General features: G+C 40.2%; 1 protein-coding gene across 5 annotated transcripts in view; it reads left to right on the top strand.

Moving 5' to 3' along the window:
• Positions 1-20,901, top strand: part of FBXL4 (F-box and leucine rich repeat protein 4) — a 64,707-nt gene that overhangs the window by 39,209 nt on the left and 4,597 nt on the right. For all 5 annotated transcript variants that reach the window (XM_049817644.1, XM_049817645.1, XM_049817646.1 and 2 more), the window contains exons 7-8: positions 11,992-12,063; positions 13,305-13,617. In XM_049817644.1, coding sequence (XP_049673601.1) covers positions 11,992-12,063; positions 13,305-13,617 — 385 coding nt within the window. The remainder of the gene's footprint in view (positions 1-11,991; positions 12,064-13,304; positions 13,618-20,901) is intronic.

Here is a 20,901-nt window from a genome sequence, read left to right as displayed (position 1 = left end):
AGTGCAGCTCATTTTTCTAGTGCTTCAAGTTCGTTGTTAAAGGTGCCATTCTTAAAGGTTGTTCGATTATGTGTGTGCTTGAAATAATTTGTAACTTGCTTTAAGAAACTAATCTCAATGTTTTTATAAATGTAATATCTGCTAGCTCAAGACCACTGTTATACTTGTGGGATTTTTGTGCTGGTGATTTTGGTATTTACTGATACATGACTCCTTAATATTTATTCATTGAGAGTGTATTCACAGCATAATTTAAACACTTGTTGGCATTGATACATTTGAAGAATACAATGAACAATGGAGGTATTATTGTATACTGTAATTGACAGTGCACATCTTTATGGTTTGAGTATGAATATTATCTTGGTTTAATGTTTATCATGAAGTATTCCATCCATATAAGTAATGTAGCCAAAATTGTATTTTAAAGTAACCGAAGCCACAATTACAGTAGGAGAACTTGACAGTCTCCTTATTGATGGGTGTACATTTTAATGTAAGATTCTGTATTTCATGTTGCATGACATTCTGGATTCTTTATAATGTGCGAAGAAAAGGTTTTTAAAGTTTTTGTATTACAATTATAATTGAAATAAAAAATGAACTACATTTAAATCATATTACAATGGACAAAGCACACATTTTAAAGCAAGTGTTGTATTTGTAAATTTTATCTCTGATACCTTTGACCAAGAGCAAATTTGGAACTTGGGCAGCTGTATGAGAGGACACTGGAAACTTTAGATACCAAGAAGAGGCATAAGAATCTTAGCAGTAAATGTAACAGCTCTTATTTTCTTAGGCTATGAGCAATGAAAGAGTTAATGCTGCCATAAAATTGTTCTACAGAGTTTTCAGAAATAACCTGTTACGGGTCGTGTTACACTTCTGAGAGTCGTCTGAGGTTTTTCAGCTTGGATGAAATTTCACTGGCTTGGGTACAAATCTTTAGGATTAAGAGTTGCAAGCAAACAGTGGAAAAAAAGTGAAAACCTCTAGCTAGAAAGTGGATTCTTGTTAGGAGGCTGAGCTGGTGACAGATAATCATGCAATACAGGGCCTTGACGGTGCCCTTCTGATCCCGTGTCAGGCTCATCAGCTGAATTTGGTCATTTGAGCCTGTAATGTGAAGAGTGAGGGGGAAGAATGAAGGTGTAAAACAGATTTGCAGACATAAGGGAGGGTGTAATTTGACCAAATGAAGCAAACCCAAAATACAGTAATTGAATTAACTACAGAGACTATTACTTTCATTGAATTAATTCAGTAATTGCTGTGTTGCTGTGTCCCAGTCCCTGCTGTGTCCCTGGCGCTGCCAAGTAGCTGTGGAGAACAGAAAGGTGCCCCTGTACGTCCTGAATCCCAGCTCGCAAATTACACTGTGCCTGTTTGTGAGGAGGCAAGAATTTTGACTTTTGAAAGGCTACATCTGCACTCAATAGTAAGGTTCATTCCACTTTCATTGCCATGTACTCTCATTCTTCTCTTACCTGATGCTCATACCGCTTCTGTTTTTAAGCCTGTGTCACAAAGTTTTGGAGGCAAAAGTTTGATCACTGTCCAGTTCTTCATCTCAAAGGTAGTCCAATAATCCGAGTACACTGGGGTGGGGGCAGGAGGAAGGAAGGGGGGAGCTGATTTTTAACAAATATATTCCGATTCTCACACTTTTCATCATGTTTCTTTCCACGTTGTATCTTCCAAGGTGATAGCTGATGGCTGCTTGAAGGGAGAACAGACTTTCTGTTCTAATGCCAGCTTATACTGTACAGGAAAATGTTTCTCCTGCCATGTTTATTTTGAATCTGTCCATGACAATTGTTTGCATTAATGTCTCTATCCAGAAGGCATCACTTAAATACACTTGTGATTGTGGTAATGAAGGGCAGGGTGGGGGGTTATCCCCTCCTGCAAACCTCAGTTGAGGAGGTGTGAAGGGACTGGCTCCTACATCTGTTGACGGCTTTTTTCAGTCTGGCTGGAGAGGCCGGCGGAGCTGGAGCCAGCCGGGCTGGGCTAAACAGTCTCCAGAAGTCCCTTCCAACACTCGGCTCTTCTGTGATTCCGTGACTTGGTGGTGACGGCACTAGCTGAGGACTGACTTAGCCTATGAGCTTTTGTTCTCCTGAGCTGTGACCGGGGCAATGGCCGGTTGTGAGATGCACCGTTTCTGTATGCCACGCTTTTCCCATCAGTAAAATTCGTGTAGTAGCAACTTTCTCATTTTGTAGCTGTGGTATGGGGATAGATACGCAGAAGACTTTGCGATTCTCTGATCTGTATGGTACTATATAGGGTACTGTACGTAGGGCCGTGTATAGGGACTTGAAATACTGTACCTTGATAACATGCTTTTCGAAGTTGCAGGAAGTTCAGTTAGTTACAAAGCTCAGCCTTTTTCCTCTGAAAAAGTGGAGGAAAGGATTGCTAAAGAAAGCTTGCTCACAGAGGTATAAGCATTTCTGTGAACTAACCGACTGGAGACTTTCGGTGGTTATCTCTGTCTGGGACTACATGGGTATCTTGTTCTTCCTAAAGGCCACAGAAACTACCTTGTAAAGGATGAGGTGACCTCTTCTATTTGCTTCCTCATGAAGTGGCACCAGTTAGCTCAGGGAACTGGAGGACATCAGCATAAAACAAATTTGGCCACCATTTAGTTCTAATTTGGCATGTGATTCCCTGCCATTTTCTGTAATTGACATTTTCTCTAACATTTCATTTAACTGAAAACTAACATACGGAGAAGTGAAAATAGAAACCAAAAAAAGGTGAACAACTTGGATAGCTTTGTAGACCTCTGGATTCAATTTTAGTTTCCAGAAACAGTATATTACGTATTTTGTGTGTTATTGAATGTTCGTGTACTGTCCCAGGATGTGTTCTTTCTGTCAAAAATAAGATACTGAGGATAAGTATTTATCCTTAGAAGTAGTCTGAAAATGAGTGCTTTCTGGGAAGCCAACAGGTATGAAAACTTTTCCTGAAAACTAAAGCTAGCACTGTATAAGTATCTAAAATTCATTTTGTGTTCTTTTTTAACTGGTTAAACCAAAGACTCTCGTGTTTATAAGCACACATACCACCTCATCTCTGTCAACCTCTCAAATTCCCTCATATCTTTAACATAGTTGTTTCAAAGTATCATAGTACCCAACAAGTATATAACTGAAATGATCTTGATGCCTTAAAATGTCGTTGGGGCTGGAGGGAGGGGAAAAATAAAAGACCGGATGCATATTTAACAGTTTATTTACTGGAGCAGATTTAGATGAGAATTTTATTTCATCATTACTATACCTTTTGTTTCTGCATTATTAATGTATTACATTCTTCTTTCTGTGAGAATAATTGCTTTTGGGGACTATTGTAGGTTGGTTTTTAAATGCTGAGGTACAATACCTTGAAATTCATGAAGTACGTTTGTTTATCTTATTATAGGCAATATTGATTTGCCCTGTTGTACCTTTCAAAATGAACGTTTTAATAGAAGTTTACAGAATTCTGGCTTTGCATCTGATGTGTTTTTTAATCACTGTATTAGAATAGCAGATGCCAAGTAATTTCTGACATAGTTCTTTCAGAGACTGTGCCAAAAAAACCCCCACACCCAAACAGTTGATATTTGGCTTTCTTTTTGTGCTATATAATGCCAAAGGGAGGAAAAAAAATGTATTCTGAATTTATATAGATTTTGAATTACTTTTGACGATCTTAACAAGATTACCTTTTACATTTGCATGAGGTGTTTGTAATTACAAATATTTGTAGCAATAGTGGCACTCAGATTGAAATAAAATTGTCTGCTTTCATCTCAGGTTTTTGTTGTTCGGTTGGTTGGGGTTTTTTGCCACAGGTAGTTCTAATATGGTAAAACCTTTTTTGGTGCGGTACTTGTGAAACAGAACTTCACTGGCTTAACATGAAGACTGTGATAAATTATAGTAGTATATTTTCAAATAGTTGATGGAAGACACCAGTAACAATGTTTCTGCAGTATTTTTGCTGCTAGAAGCCAAAATTGGAGGGAAGAACTTTCTCTCTGTTGCTGAGCGGTGTTACTGGTGGGGGAAGCATCGGTGGTTGTTTTTTTTATTTTTCAAGGAGTCTTACTAGAACCTCCTTTTACCCAGTTTTACATATGGAAATCAATTGCCATTCCAAAGATACCTTAGTCACATATAGTAATAGCTGTAGTCTTAAAAAAATGAATCAAGTGATGTGCTGCCATCAAGATTCCTTGCAGTTGTTATTCACTAAGGCATTTCTGGAAGTCCTAAGGCAGAGTTAACATTTAGTTAAGAGTCTCAGTTGTTTTCCCTGAAATTAGAAGTAATTTGGTTCATCTTCTGAAATATTTTGGCAGAGGTTGTATACGTCAGTTTGCAGTAAAGTGAGGGGACGCTGCCGTATGGAAGAGGACAGCTCAGGATGTTTCCTCTGGTGGTGCTTTTGAGGAGGGCTCTCTCCAAAGGCTCGGCCGTAGGCCGCAGCAGCCTTTTTCTGGCTGAAGGGTTGGTGCTGAGAGACGTGGGGCTCGGCAGGAAAACTCCTCCTACCGGCCCCTGTGCGAGAGTGCCTGCCCGAGAAGGCGAGGGGGCCTGAGGGCAGCTTGCTTGCCGGGTGGTGGGGCCGTGCTCAGCTGCAGCAGTGCTCTGCTCTGCCACTTCTTTGGCCGTGGCTCGGGCTCCGCTGCCAGTCACCTGGTCTTTTGCTTTGCTAGCTGTCATTACTGCCTTGTTTTTCCATCCTTCACCTTGGATTGGTTTGTCTGGTTTTGAGGAGGATAGTGATGACGATGGGGGTGTAACTGCCCCGAAGGAGGCAGTGAGGGTGTTAGCCTTAGGAGGTTGCTGTCGGGCGTTCGGTCTTGCAGATGAAGCAGCTGAGTTTGGTTAGAGGTAAAGCAATATTTCTTGGAAGAATTCAGAGTGGGTACATGTACATAGGGACTTAATGCACACCACTGAAATACCCAGAGACCACATACGATGTGGATGATGTTTTAAAGCCAGCATAAAAGCCACCACATCTCTCAGGTGATGATCACATCATGCGTGTGACCTGTCTGTACTAACCAGTGTGTATTTCTTAGGTCCCTGCACGTGTCCCCACTGTTACGTTAATTCTTATAGGGGAAAACTACTTTGCTGCCCATGGGATCACTAACCATTGCACTTTTCAGGAACACATCCTTGGTGAAAAGCAGGATGTGACTGTTGTTAAGTAGGACGGGTCTTACCAAAGGAGGTTTGAACTGTCGGTGTGTAATTTGGAAGGGGATAAACTTGTATTCGCTAGTCTGCCCTTCAGAAAGTTTGGCCTCGATTCTGGTAACCAGGCTGTTGTGTAAAAAAAATTCCATATACCCTTTTGAGTCAGATTACTCAATCCCAATAAATAACCTGTGTGAGATGATTATCTCAGTGTCAAGTGGTAAGTACCACATGCATGATTTCTTTTCTTGATTTGCCAAGAGCTTGTTTGTAGTTTTCTTAAAGCAAGTCATGGTTTCCTTCCTATCTGCTTTCCCATCGTCTTGATAGTCTGCTTTTGGCTTTACCATGAGGTTCTTCATGCATGTACGTTGAGCATTAAGAGGTTTGGTTCTACTTGTGATAACTTTGCAGATCTTTTTTAGTGTTATTTTAAGGAAGGAGTTCTTAACCTGTTGGGCATGTTAACTTGCTAATTTCTGTATTATCTTTACTTTGTGACTGCGTGCAGAAAAACATGCTTCAGACTTCTCATGTCTTTTGTACGTGTGGTGTGTCTCACTTGGGTCTCCAACAGGATAATTCTAGTCTGTGGCATGCTGGAGGCCTTGCGTTACCTATAAGAAAAATTCCCAAAGTCATTTTGTACACAGTAATGTGTGTGCAGTAATACTTGTGTGCAGGATAAGGCGATTGCGCAGGAAGGGTCGTTTGTCTCCGCAGCGGCAGAGTATTCACGGTGTGTGTGCTGGAGTTTGAGATGTTTTGAACTAATCTGTTCCCACAGTCGTGTGTTTGTTTGGCTGAGTCACCTGGTCCCAACCTCCCTTGCTGTAAATTTAAACTTTTTGGGAACAAAAGGGAAGCTCCTGCCCAGATGATGAACAGAGGAACTTTCCTGTGCAGCTGAAGGTTCAGCTTCTGAGAATATGGATGTGATTGATGGGCTGAGGGAAACATGGAAGATTTCATTGGCCTGGCCTTAGTCTGTAGTTCTCTAGTTCTCCTTTCTGTCTGTCTGCTTCTCAGGTTCCAAGAATTTTAAGGAATTCATTCAAAAGTCATTGACTATGACTTTTACTAGGAAGACAGAATACTTCAAGTACCCTGCAGAGTTACCTCCTTATTACCACATTTACCCCTCCTCATTCAGGCAAAGCTGAATTTTCTGTCTTTGATTTTCACTCAGATTATTAGTTGTTACTAGATAGAATAATATCGTCAGGTGCTCGATCAGATAAACAGGGTCCCAAAATATAACTGCATGGTATCAAATCTATACTGAGTGTTTGGTGTCCTATAGTAATTGCCTAATTGCTCTATCAAATTCTAGCTAAATGTGTTGAGAAATGTAAATTTGATTTGTACACAAACAGCATGTGGCAGCTGGCGATTGGGTACTAGGTATTCAGGGTTCCGCAGTTCGTTACTAGCAGGCTGATCAAATGTTTTGATGCTTTTCCTGTTTGTCTTATGAGAAGATGGTTGTTTGTGGAATAAGCTTGTCTAAATATGTTATCCAGTACAATTGTTTAATATAGTCCTAGAGACCCTGATTCTAACCTAAAAGCAAATATTTTTAACAATATTTTAACATAGATCTGTAGAGTAAGATGAAAATGTGACCTAGAAATGTGGGTAAATACTGTGTTAGAACCTGTTATTAAATGTAACAACCTCATAAATGTATATGCAAAGGCAACTCACTGCAAAGACTCTTCAAGATGTATTTTTTGATGGAGAGATAAGTAACTGAAATATGAAAAAGAAATTGTGGTCTTTAGGAACATTGTTATATTAATTCTTTGATATTGTGGAAAAATGCAATATTCTTGTTGTGGTGAGCTTGCAAATGTAGGCATGTTATCTGATATCTGTCTGCAACTAACGTTATATAAGTATTTGAACGTAAGTGGAGACAACAGAGTTTGGGGGGGATAGGGCAGAGAGGACTAGAGATGAGGTCGTCATTTGGAAATGGTAAGAAAAAATAATACAGCTTTGGGTGTCATCTCATGTAATGCAGTTGGGGGCGTATTAAAGAAATTTTTTTTCTACACCTAACTTAAATTTTTAATGTTAAACCCCCCAAATTTAAGTCCTGCATAATTAATTTTTTTCTTGAGCAAAGAGGTTAACTGGAGAATTAGTAACTCTGTGATTTAAAATCAGAGCAAGCAAGGGAAACCATATTTAAAAAAGGAAGGCAGCAGTCTTTAATGAGACTTTAAGATTACTTTCAGCATTCATTTCATTGAAAATTGTGAAGAAAAAATTGCAGGAGAATAAATATCTTGTAAAAGATTCAGGCTCTCAAGTTGTTTCATTGAGACACTGGAAGAATTCCTGACTTGTCAGACATGGTTCTTCTGAGAAGGGGGGTAAAAACAGCCCATTGTTTGTTCCCAGCAAACAGAAGTAACAATTTTAAAAGTAGTTTGTAAGATTTCTCTATAAAAAGAAAGTTTATTAAAAGGTGCAGACTGTTTCTTCCCTATCCCAACCCTAAAAGTAAAACTTTGTTGTTTTTCTTAAGCTCTTCCTTTAATCCTCCAAAGGCACGCTGTGGTGCACTTATTTTCATGCCTTTTATTATAGTGCAGCCTTCATGTGATAGCCATATTATAGTGCATAATTGGTATTTTTTTAAAAACTTCTGTGTTTGGTTTTTTTTTTAATCTCGGACTACTTAACAATGAAGCTGCAATGAGTAAATGGTCAAATGTTTAAAGTGCATCTTTCACAGGTGAGACACGTCTGCCACAGACAGAAGGGTTTTCTGTTTGAACAGATACTGAGCTCGGGCTCTCTGTTGGATGCTTTCCTCATCATACTAACATCAGAAATTATTTGCGTTTCCTGCTGGATCATGAATGCAAAAAAATCCTGAAACAAGTCAAGCAAGACTCAGTCTTGCCAAGTGTATTACTCTGGCACCAGTATTTGGTTTCTCCACTGGTGGGTGGTCTGTTCAAACCAGCAACACTCTTGCAAACACCTAAGTCAAAACTTATGTGTGATGTCTAAGCTCTTTACAAGGCAGGTAGGATACGAGTTAGTCCAATATCAGCTATTTAGTTGAAGTATACACAGCGCATAAATGTCTTCCAGGCTGGTCTGTGTCACAGAGTGGAGGACTTTCATGTTCCGGCAGACCGCTCACTGGTCTCATGTGGACTAAGTTAGGATGTTAAACAGTAATCTCATCTCCTCTCTTGTCCAAGGCAGGATCAACTCTCTTGACGTCCCTTCAGACAGATGTTTGTCTGACCTGTTGATAAAGACTTCAGAGACTCTTCAGGCAGTCTGCTTCCCTTTTCTGAGGTTTAGGACTAACTGCCATGCCCTAAAATATTTCTATCATCTGCTCTGTAAGGTTGTGGTTAGCAGCAGTATCATATCCTTCTGATCAGTTTGACATCAGAGTCTTCTCTCTTAAAGCAACTCCTGCACTGTATGTTTTCCTCCTCTGAAAACACCTTTCCTGGGAATGGAGGACAGGGTACATCATTTTATTTGGCCCCTTTGGACTCTTCCTGTTGTCTGTGCCATCTTATAAAAGTGATTATTTTAGTAGGTTTTGTTTTGGGTTGGATGGCAGAAGAAATTTAGACCACTGAAGCCATGCCATACATTACTCCACAAAGAAAAAGTAATTCTTACCTTAAGTTTGTTTCCAGAGTGGGTTGTTTTGTTTTGGTGGGTTGTTTTTGGTTTTGTTTTTGTTTTTAAATCATCCACTCTTTTCTCAGTCTCTGTAAAGGGAAGCAGGTTCAAAGCCAAACCTTACCTTTGGTTCAGGAAAACTCAAAAGGTCTCCAAACTCTTGGCTACTAGGCTCAAGAATGGTATTACATGGGTAGTTTTGATTTAACTGTCTCTGGCTGAGAAAGTGAAATTAGACTCTCTTCAGGTTAAAGCTTCCTGATCCAGAATTTAGGTGGTCTCTCGGTAATATCTGAAGTTTGGCCTGTGTTACAGCTTCAAGGTCGGGTGATTGCTTTGCTCCTCTCCTTTGCTTAAATAGGAGTGTTATCACTCATCTTGTATTGCGAGTCAGAGGTGAATTGTACAGACAGACGGCTTGAAACAGACAGTTTATTACAATGATAGTCCTTCTATATGTAGTGGATATAGATTCTGTGAGCTGCCATTCTCTCCTGCTATTTTCATGTCCTTTGCCACATGGATTCTCAATTGACTGTGACACAACTAGGCATGCATAAAGGACGTTCCTTCTTTCTTGACATATGCAAACCCCACCTCAGTTACAGAAGAACAGACACTGCTTCTGAAAGAAATCTGAGTTGTATGTGGGCATGTATGTGCCCCAGAAGAGGAATTGATATAACTGGTATAATTAATGTTGAGTAAGCAGTTGTTTACTCTTGGGCTTGACTTGGCACGATTTGTGATGGTATGACAATGTGTTCTACCAAGCTCCCTTCTATTACCCACATTCCTAGTGCTTTTTTAAAGTTGATTGTTTTTTTAAATACTTGTTTAAAATAATACTTTAGGTTTTATAGGTTGTGAAAAGACCCTTGAAAACGTGGACTCAGTGCACATCAATACAGTAAGGACTGTCTCAAATTAGAGAGCGACTAAAAAAGGTATTCTGAGATGTGTCAAATTCCTGTTCAAGTTAACAAAAGTAGCTCAGTTATCTAATCAAGATAACTATGAATATCTGTCTTCCTACCTATTTCACTCCTCTCTGAAGAAGAGGGAGTGTGGAATTGATCTCACATCCTACAAGCTGTTCAGAGTGACTGTTCACTTTTGCACTGTTTGTGTCAATTAAGGAAAGATATTGCTGCTTGCCAACCTTTCAGGCCAGTGTTTAAATTCCAGTCTGGAAATCGTTACTGAAAAACATGGTGGAATGCAGCAAAGTATTCAGCTTTCCTGTGGAGTCACCTGAATACCTGCAGAAACCCTGTTTAGTACTGTGTGTGCAGTCAGGGACTGATTTATTTAGCTCTGATATTTAAGGTTTGTAGAGTGGGGTTTGGGGATTTAGCTTTTAATTTCTGCACCTGAGTAGGTTCTAAAGCTCATAGCTTTCCCTAAGTTAAATAGTAAAGACTATGTCTCATTCTCTTGAAGTAACTTGTTTATTTGGGGTTAATGATCCAAATGTAGCATTTGCTTAAGCATGTTATTTAAAATGTATTGGATATTTACACATTTACTAGCTTTAAAGTGTTCTTAAGTGTTACCTCTTTAATAATGACGTCTTAATGCTCTTGTGTTTAATTCCCTAGCTACCTTTTTCTTTAAAAACATGAATGAAAGTAAAGCAAGTGAGCGGACAGTGACTTTTAAGACCTCTGCAAAGATACATGTGAGGAAGTCTTACTCATAGCATCTACTTTTAGGCTGCCTTTGGGAAATCAAATCTTAGAAGGCCAAGTTGGAAGCTGAGGTTCTATACATCTCAAGTGTTGGGTGTTTCTAACTGCTCCCTGGAGACACCTAAATTAGATGTCTGAAATGGTCTCCATGAACACCCCATGCTATGTCCCCGTCGGGTATCTGCCAGACTTTCAGTGCAAGGGATCAGATACTTCTTCATGGCGGTATGACAAAGGGTCACGTTCCTGCCAAGTTTCGTTGGAATATAACAAACAGAGGAAACTAAGTAAAGCATTTAACTGTAAACTTTCTGAAAACAAGTAAATTTATATTTAAAAAAACCAGTATAAATTATAATACCCATGCGTACAAATATTGTTGACTAGTGTTGTTGTAGGAATTCCACTTATTAGCAGTAGATTATTTTGTCCCTTGTATATTGCTTGGGTTTTTTCTGCTAGAAACTGTTGTATATCCTGTAGAAACCCACAGACTTTTATTGTTAATACATTGTGAAACTAAGTCCCATTTTCAAGCTCGTACAGATTACAAAGTCCTAACAGTGATGAAAGTTTTAAGTATGATGCACAGCTATTTGTGATGTGAATCCCAGACTATGTTCTTTTTTGCACAGTGTGTGTTTCCAGCTACAAAGCAAAATATGGCTACAGACGATGCAGAAGAGTCTTTTCTGTATCTTAGAAGCACAAATAAAAACCCTTGAAGTTTCCCCTGTTGTGGAACAGAACAGCCGCGTACTTTACATTTTGTAAGATGCATCTGATGTTCCAGTCCGATTTCAGGCTGAGCAATGCGCAGTACTTTCTGAAAAGAATGGCCATGTTAAATGGCAGGAACACGACTGTAAAATACACATTATATCTGTTTCAGTCTGCATGCTAGTAGTGACAGGTGCTCAATGGTTGTCAGCATCCTTGTCAGCACGGAGACTCCTTTGACATTAAAGTCCCCAGCTCGGTCCTGATGCTGCGCAGCTCTATTGGCAGTTCCATCAGGCTGCAGCGGATCGGCGAATGTCAGAGCCTCCGCTGTTCTTCTGGTATGTCGCCAGCCCTCTGCGTTTTCGGGCTGATCTTGCCTGTTATTTGAACTTGCCATACTTCTTCAGCAGCTTTCCTGTGGGAAATGAGCGGATAGGTCATGGGTATGTAGGTATCTTCAGGGCAATGCAAAACCACATCCAAAGTGACTTGCATCAAGGTTTGTAACGATTACCGTTGCTTTAAGCCAATCAATGGGTAGGGTACCCAGGGACTCATTAAGTGGCATTTGTGGTGTCTGTAACAGAGCTTTGAGCTGTATTTCAGGAAATGCGGTGACAGCCTTTAATGTCTAATTGACCTCTTCTCTTTGTTTCCCTTTCCATATTTTCTTCTGATGTGTTCCCCTGTGGCAGCAAACAGCCCTGCTCAGTATTCTGAACTTCTGCTCGGAGCTGCAGCACCTCAGCCTGGGCAGCTGTGTCATGGTGAGTGCTTACACCGTGCGTGGGCGGGGTGTGTGTGTGTGTGTGTGTGTGTGCGTGCACACTTGCTTTGGAACGAAGTCTGGGTTTATGTTTCACAAAGACGTGTTAAATGCTCGGTTGATGTTGTACTATACTCTCTTGAAAGGTCCAAGAGGAATGCAGCTTAGTCATATACTTAAGGGTTACGTACTAGTTTAGCAGGCCTAAAACATAGCTTGTAGGCTTTCTCCTAGTTCTTCAACCTTTTCCTAAACTTGGGGGCATTCTTTATATGCGTAGTTGCTTTTTCTTTCCAAAACTAATAATCAAGACTGACTTATTTTTATTCAGACCAGGTCATCGTGCCTAGCTGATTAATGCTTGTGTCTGACCCTGCAGTAGTAACCACGAGAGAAATATTTTCAGCAAAAGCTGTTTGAGTCCCGGACTTGCTGGGCGCGCTCATTGGTTTAAAGAAAGAGAGTGCCGGGACAGCAGCAGTCCCTGCAGGGCACTCGTCTGAGCTGTACTGCACGTGCGCGTCACAGCTGTGCGTGGAGGGGTTCTGGCTTGCTGCTGCTGTCCCCGCTGGTCGGCACGCCGGGTCACCCCTCGGGAGACTTAGCTGACCTTCCTCCTGGGTCAGGAAGGAAGGGACAAAGCAGAATTGGCTCAGCCTTCCCTGCTTTGACTCATGGACGGAAGAGGAAGGCAGCGTGACTAGGCTTTTCCAGCAGTCCTTGTCTTCCTGTGGTTTCCGATGGTGGATTTGATTCCTTCTGCCTGTGTGGTGGGACCCTGTTTCAGTCCCTTTGGCGTGCCCGAGGTAACTAATAAGACTTCCGTAAGAGGATGCGGCAACTAATCAACCCAGAATGGAAATAAGGACAGTCTTCGGTCTGCACGTGCTTATGGTTGCCGTGCTTGTGGTCATAAAAACAGTTTTATCTTTTAAAGGAAAAACAACTGTGCAAAAAAGAAGGGCTTTTCAAAGAGAATAAACTTTTCACTGCATTTTCACTGATCCTTAGTATTAAATGAATTTAAAAGAACCTATGTCTGGGGTTGACAGAAAAATTATTTTATTTTTGTCTTCTGTAAAAGTAGACCTCACTGTACTCTACAATGAATAATTTTCAGAGCTCTTTAGAAATGACAAATGCTTAAGACAGATCCGTAGGTGTGTTAGCAAGCAAATCTTGAAACACCTATGTATGTCTGGAAAGATGGTATACATGACAAAGTGTTTGCTTTCCTTGCAGATTGAAGACTATGATCTTATAGCAAGCATGATGGGAGCAAAATGCAAAAAGCTTCGCAGTCTGGATTTGTGGAGATGTAAAAACATAACCGAAAATGGAATAGCAGAATTGGCTTCAGGCTGCCAGCTTTTGGAAGAACTTGATCTTGGCTGGTGCCCTACATTACAGAGCAGTACGGGCTGTTTCACAAACCTTGCACGTAAACTCCCAAACTTGCAAAAGCTCTTTCTTACAGCCAACAGGTCTGTGTGTGACACAGACATTGAGGAGCTTGCGGCTAGCTGTACGCGTTTACGGCAACTGGATATATTGGGTAAGAAAATGGAGGAATGCTGTTATTTATCTTACTGTGTCTCAAAAGCCTTGCAGTTAAAAAGGAGTCCTTAAGACAAAACTGTCTTCTGGACATATTTTAAAATAAATATTTCTTAAAATTATGGTTTAGCATATGAAAAAAAACGAGGGAGGTTTTACTCACTGCAGTGAGTTTCTGACTCAGAATCCAGTGGATTTATACCAACCATGTAATTTGACTGCTTAGTATGAATTGCTTAAACTGAGATTTAAGTGCAAGATTTTTCAATAATTTTAGTTTCATGACCATTAGTTTTTTAACTGAAATTTTCCTCTTGACTGTTGGAAGATCCAATTTCTTATTCTTCTTTCTGCTTTTGTTTGTTATTTCTGTGAAGTGTGACAAAGCATATGTATAGTGCAGGTCTGTGATCAATAAACAGATTTCTGCTTTTGCACAATACAGATACACCAAGAAATACTGAATTTCTTTGTCACTTTTACCAGGAAGTGAATTTGACTCATTAAAGAGGAAAAGGTAATTAAAAGCAAAACTTAAAATGGACTTTCTAGTAAGTTGGGAAAGAAGTGGTGAAGGGCAGAAAGCATAGCTAATCTTAAATTTCTAATCCTCTGCAGCTTCTACAGCTAAAAATATTTTTAGAAATCTAAAGTAAATATACTTTGGGCCCTTGAGTAAGGACTTTGAGAAATGTAGTTTTGCGTGATACTGAATTTATTCTTTTGATGGTGGAATACGAGGTTTTATTTTTAAAGTAATGTAGGACAGCAGGGATATTTGTGACATCAATGTGGAAGAAATTTCTTCATGCTTTTACTGACTTATTTTCACAGGCTTAGTTGAAAAAGGAAGATCTAAAGGAAAGGGAATACTGTGCATTTTTAATATTTAATAATTTTAATGAAAATACTACATTTAGTTTGAGAGGGATACTGGAAAGAACTGAGAGCCCTCAACTCAAGTAATGTTCCAAGCAAGTTTAAGGCTATCAGCGTTTCTCATTGCAAAAAGATTTACCACATAGCTTCAGATTGTCACTCCAGTATAGCTAGCACACTCTTTTATAATGAAATACGCTTTTACTCATCTCTGACTGAGAAAGTTGCCTTCTGACCAACAAGAGAAAGGAGAGTGAACTTGACTCTACCTAGTACAAATTGTAGAGACTTGATGTGTATGTCCACAGGAGGCAACATGTTTTGCGTATCCTTAAGGGAATCTATTTTTTAGCTAGATTATCAAGAGCGCATTTCCCTATTCAGACAAGAAAAATTTCCAAACAGCACAGTGAATGAGGTCTTTCATAAACACGTATGTTCTTCTGACCACCCACTTCCATGCATTTCTGTTACAATGGCATTGTGTCTGCCCACAAAGTGGTCTGACCTTTTCACTACACCAGAGGCTGCCCCAGGAAGAGTTTGGCCGCGTTAAGCCTGTGGACAGTCTGCTGCTTCTGCTGCCTCTCTGCCGGCAGTGAAGGTTTGTTGCCATACTTCTCTAACATTTGAATTCACGTTTGAATTCAGTTTGACATCTTATTGATGTTTTTGTGAAAAAATAACATGTGAACGTGGAAAAGGAATTTGTTCTGTTCCCTGGGTGCTTACCAGTGTTCTGAGCCAAGTGGATTTGGAGTCAGCCTTTCCCAGTGAGACTGCACGTTCAGATAAATGTTCTCCAGGGGATATCCAGTTGAATTACTTGCAAGATGCTACCAAAACCCTTAATATCCACCTTCCAGACCTCACTTTCTTCTTTCAGAGGAATACTTAGTAGGGTGTTAAAAAGGTTGTCTTCTGCTGTAAACATGTCGGTACAAGGTAACATGATATACGTGAAGGAGTTACCCAGCTTTTTTGGCAACAGGGAGGAAACTCTGTTCATTTCTTTGAATGTGGGAACCATTCTAGTCTGTGGTTAAAAGAAAGAGTTGTCAAGTAGAACGTTGGGTCATCTGGAGGTAGAGTTGCCAGGTGTTCCCATGTAAGTGCAGAAGTCTGTGTTGTCTGAACTAAAGAGCTAGCGTCTCACAGTGCAGGAGTACCAACAAAGTCATAAATCTCTGTATGTGCTCTAACTTTTGGCAGCTGATGTAGGGCCATCCTGTTACTCTAAGCTACATAAATGCTTAATATGTTTTTGTCCTTCTGAAGAAGTGTGACAACAGGTCTGAAGCTGTTAGAGGCCTGAGGTCAGTGCTCAGCTTTGCAAGAGTAACCTTGAACAGTGGGTCTTCTCTGTGATGTGAATGAACGAGAGGTGCTCTCATTATATCCTTTGTCATCTCCCAAGTACAGAAATGTCTGGCTTGTACATGCATTGTAAAGAGTGTAGAAATATTGCTGCTAGGTTAGCAGTGCGTGCTGTAGGGGAACTTCTTTCGCTTCAACAAAGCTGTGTAAAAGCTTGAGGTTTTTTGCTGTATACAGGCACTTACCTAAGTAGTCATCAGCCTTGACAATACCATGCTGGTTTCTCTCTGCAGTTGTTAGAACTTACAAACTTGTCAGGGAGAAATTCTTCTTTCAGTTATAGATTATTTATCCTCACAATAGCATCCGGACTGGAGGAATCTAAGCCTCTGAAAGAAATCTTGTTGAGCTGTGTGTCGTTTAAGTATTACAAAATGAATGTTCTATATACCCTGGATGCTGTTTTCAGGTGGTAGGTCCTGCAGCTTGCTACCCATCTGTCCTTTATGTAGCCTCTCCATTGTCGTTCGGCAATTTCCTTGTTGCAGAATCAGAGGACTCTGTAGAAGATGAAAATTGCTAGTTTTCAAGGGCTCCATAAACTTACTGGCCCATGTAAAGCATTGTATGATGAGTGGCTGTGTTCGTGGTGTGTAAAATGTACTTCAGAAAGTAAATTTCTGTTTAAAATATCAGTAAATCACGGGTTGGGTCTGCATCTGCTGTGTTATAATACAATTTGGAAGAGGAAGCACGTTGTAAGCGTGTCACTGAGTATATGAGTTCAGAGCTTTCTTTTACCCATTCCATACTGAGCTGCCTGCTTACAAGTATCATTTTCTTCTCTGCCCACATCTTTTCCACTGACTGACATGGCAGGTTTCCACCTCGCGGTAGCATGATCCAGCTGTGATCAGCTGACAGTTTTGTAGTGATGGAGTACGTAATCCAGTGCTATCAAAAGTTAAGTGGACACCTCTCGGCCTGTAGTTAAAATCCAGTCTTCAAACTGCGATCAGCATTGAGCAATGTGACAAGTAGACGACAACCTGAAGTGGTGGTGCCAAAAGCTTCTCTTGTACATCATATCAGCTGCTTAGTTCTGTTGCTGTGGGGCTACCAGCTGCTGTCTAGGATGAAGAATAACTCTTCTTAACCTCACTCCCCTAAAGTCCCAAGTGCTTCTGTCCTGCACAGAAAGAGTAGCGAAAAGTAGACACCCTTGTTACCACAAAATTCATGTATTCCTATCTACATACCAACACCTCCCACACCTTCCTGAGCAACAGAAAACCCAGCTGCCCCCTTGCCAGCTGTCAAAATTTGCAGCTTTATCTTGAGAGCATCAACACGTAGTTAGTCAATTCAAACATGAAAATGCGTAGCATGTTAAAATTTTGAATTTGAGTTGTGTGTAGATTGAATAAAATATAAAGACTAATGCAAAGAATGTGAAAAATGTGAAGAATAAAAGGCTAATCTGGCTGGTCTAGGGGAGGAAAAGAAAAGTTAATGTTTGAGGGAATAGTGCTAGTTATTTTCATGGTCTCTACTGCTAAATATGATTTGGTGTGTAGTAGTATCCCTTGCCCTAGAAACTAGAGCTCTGGCAATTTTTATAGCCATGGTACACAGGCCTCCTGAACAGCTCTAGAATTTGAAGACTTCGATATAAGATAGCTATAAATGAAATCATTTACAGCTAATAAACATAAGTGTTCTAGCAAAGAAATCATTACTCAAAAGTGCCTTTTACAAAGAGAATTTTTACAGAAAAGAAACTGAACAACAAAATTAAATAGCAGATTTTAATATACTGGTTATGTATTTATTCTGAGAAATGGCCTATTACTCCATGTAGGGAAAGTTGTAGTATATAACAAAGGTCCCAAAGCCTCCAAACTCTAGAAAAATGCGCTGTATAGGTAACTAGCAGGATACATTGTCAGTCTTTCAAAAGCAAAGGAAAATATGCTGTATTACACTTCTGAAATGCTTTTGGATGTGCTTTTAAGAAAGATGCATCATTAATTGTACATAGTATAAATAAAAGAAAGACTGCAGATGATGTTTGCTTATCCCGTGGTGTGAATAACCAAACCCCAGCCAGGTTGCTGGCCTTTTTGGCTTTTAGAAAAAAGGTATTTCCTAACACGAAATTTTAAGTCTGAGGAGGAAAAAAGAAACAGGTGCAGTAAAACATGCAATTTAGGATGTCCTACTTAGTTACAAATCCATTAAAAATCTTAGTCTTAGATGAAACGGTAGGAGAACTGTCGAAGTTCAGGTAGGAAGGAATGAAGAACATCCTACACAAAAATCTGTGGCTAGGCATCTAGATCTAGCATTTTTGTAGAAACACACATTTGGATCTTGAAGCGTAAAAGCTGTGATACATAAATGAGACTGGTTTTAAATGAAGGTACTGATGCAGTAGCAATTTTAAGGCTTGGTAGAAGAAAGATGAGTAGCATAATGTTTTGCTCCTAGAGCTTCAGTTGGAATGGCAGAGCAGATCCTGACGCTAGAACAGTGGTACTATGGTAAAATTTATGGTCAAGTGAAGTGAATAACTAAAGCGTATTACAGAATTTCTGTGTATGGCCATAAGGACTGTTACATCAAGCACCAGTCTGTTGTGGTGACAGTGATCATATAATGATAAGGGAGTTAACAATCACAATAATAATGACAAGCTTTGATTAGCTCCGTGTGGATGAGGTAAAATTTGGGGGGATAATAGCAAAGACTGTTTTTGAGTGATGTTAATGATGCCCCAAAGCAACTAATCTGAGAGCCTACCGTAGAAGAAGTGAAGACCACGCTTAGATACACCCTTGTTTACGCAGAAGAGTACAGGAGACTGCGTACAGGAGACTGCTGAAAACAGAGGCATCTTTCTGGAAATTAATCCTGTTCAGGGAAGGAAAATAGAAAGATGAACTCTAGTAAGTGAAACAAAATCACAGTAAGGCAGTATGAGATATTAAGGAACTGTTGACTTAAGCTAAATGCTAGAACTGTGTTTCAGATATGTTAGAAGTTTACAGGAGAGTTACTGAGGTTGGTGGATATTCCAGATGTGAAGGATCCCTAGGATACAAGAAGGCCATTGCAGAACTGTTGTCTGTCCATTAGTGTTCATGGCAAGGGGGATCAAGTAGGCTGCTACATCAGAGCCATTCTTTCCAGGAGATTAGCCTGGAAAGCTGCCTTAAATTGGAATGCCAATACAGAAAGCTTTTGAACAATCAATACATTGAACAATAATAAATTGTTAGGACTAAATGGTATTTATGCAGCGGTTCTAAATGAGCTCAAATACAGGGCTGTGGAAATCCTATTTCTGTCGTGTGATCCATCACTTAAATCGGCCTCGGCACTAGAGGAATGAAGGGTTACAAACATGGCACAATCTTCTGTGAAGGTTGCAGGTTAGAAGCTACAAAACAGTAAGATCGTCTTTTGCTCTGTGTAAACCAGTTGCAACCATAAGAAGGTCAGTCAGTGGACGTGAAAACTGTTACAGTATTTTGAAGAGAGCTGCATCCCTGTGAGGATAGTATAGTTATGCGTCTCCAGTCTTTTAGAATTCCTTGGAGTTCTTGGTGAAGGTGGGCACTGATCCAGTCCACAGGGGATTGGATTTTCAAAAGCTTTAGCCAGGGTTGTTCTGCTTTTGTAACTTAGCTGTCTTCTCCTGGATCATGAGTGTTTCAAAGACAGCAGAGGACAAGAACGTATCATCTCTTTTCGCAATGAAGTTGCGTCACGACTGTGGTCACCAAAGATCTGTACTGATCTGCTTATAAGTAATCTAGGCAAAGGGGTGAATAATGCTGTACCGGAGGGTAATACACAGGTATTAGGGGTACAGAAACCTTAAGGTGAAGAACTTAACACTGAAAAATTGCAGAATGATCTTACAAAACTTAGTAAACAGATGATAAAGCAGGAGGAAAACTGTTGCATCAAGTGCAAAGTAATTGTATGAGGCAAAATAACATTAACTAAGCACGTGGGGGGTGGGGGGGAAAGGACACTTTATATTAGCTACTGTTTTGTAGGAAGGAGATCCTGTGGACAATTTTTGGAAAACATCAGCTCATTGCTCAGCATCATTTTAGCGGGCAAAGAGAAGGTTAGGATTTCTTAGGAAAGAAATGGAGAAAACACTATAAGACTTCATTATACAGTTACTTTGTGCTCAGTGCACTGTATAGTTCTGGTCATCTAATTTCAAATATACTAAACCAGTGCAGAAACAAGACAACAGGGGTCATCTGAGATGCAAAAGAGTCTGGAAAACAGGCAGCCTTGAGGGAACAGAAGAGAAGTCCATAGGACCATGAATGATGTGGAAATAGTGAACTGGGAATGATCTCTCGCTGCTGCTTTGTTATTCATTGTGCCTTAGCTGTTGCAATTAATAGACAGTGGGGGTTTAAGGCTGATTTTTATTAATTTTTTTAACATATAGTTGAACCGTAGAACTTGTATGAAGGCGGCAAAGAAGTACAGACAAGTAGTAGCACTCATGAAAGGTAGCTTCAGAAATCCTTAAACTGATAATTTTTGGCAGTTGAAGATCCACCAGTGAAAAGCTGCTTTAAAAACCTGCTCTTGTTTTTGTGGGTTTTTTTGGTTTTTTGGTTTTTGTGTGTGTGTAAACATTATTGGCCATGGCCATAGACAAGTTCCTGGACTAGATGGCTTTTTGGGGTGCAATTCAGCTCAAGACAGAGCTGTATAAGTTGATGTGTCTACCAGCAGGTGTCTGCAGTCATGCTGGATGCATAAACTCCTTTTAGAGCCAGGAGAGCCTGATGAGCTGTTTAGCCCACGGCAGACATCCAGGCTTGGTTCACTTGCCCAGAGTAACCTGCCTGCCTTCCAGCCCTTCCAGTAAGACATGGCTCTCCTCCTCGGGGTCCAGTGTCTTGTCCGCCAGCTCCGTGTGGATGTCCTGCACCGTGTAAGGAACGCCAAGGGGCTCTAGGCACTTTGGGCAACTGAATCATACCCCAGTGCCCAGTCAGCTGAATCATGTGCTGTGCCCCGTTGACTGTACGGACTAGATTTCCAT

Source organism: Accipiter gentilis, chromosome 15, assembly GCF_929443795.1.
Source record: "Accipiter gentilis chromosome 15, bAccGen1.1, whole genome shotgun sequence".
NCBI lineage: Eukaryota > Metazoa > Chordata > Aves > Accipitriformes > Accipitridae > Astur > Astur gentilis.
The sequence above is the reverse complement of the archived record's forward strand: the minus strand, read 5'-3'. Positions and strand labels throughout refer to the sequence as shown.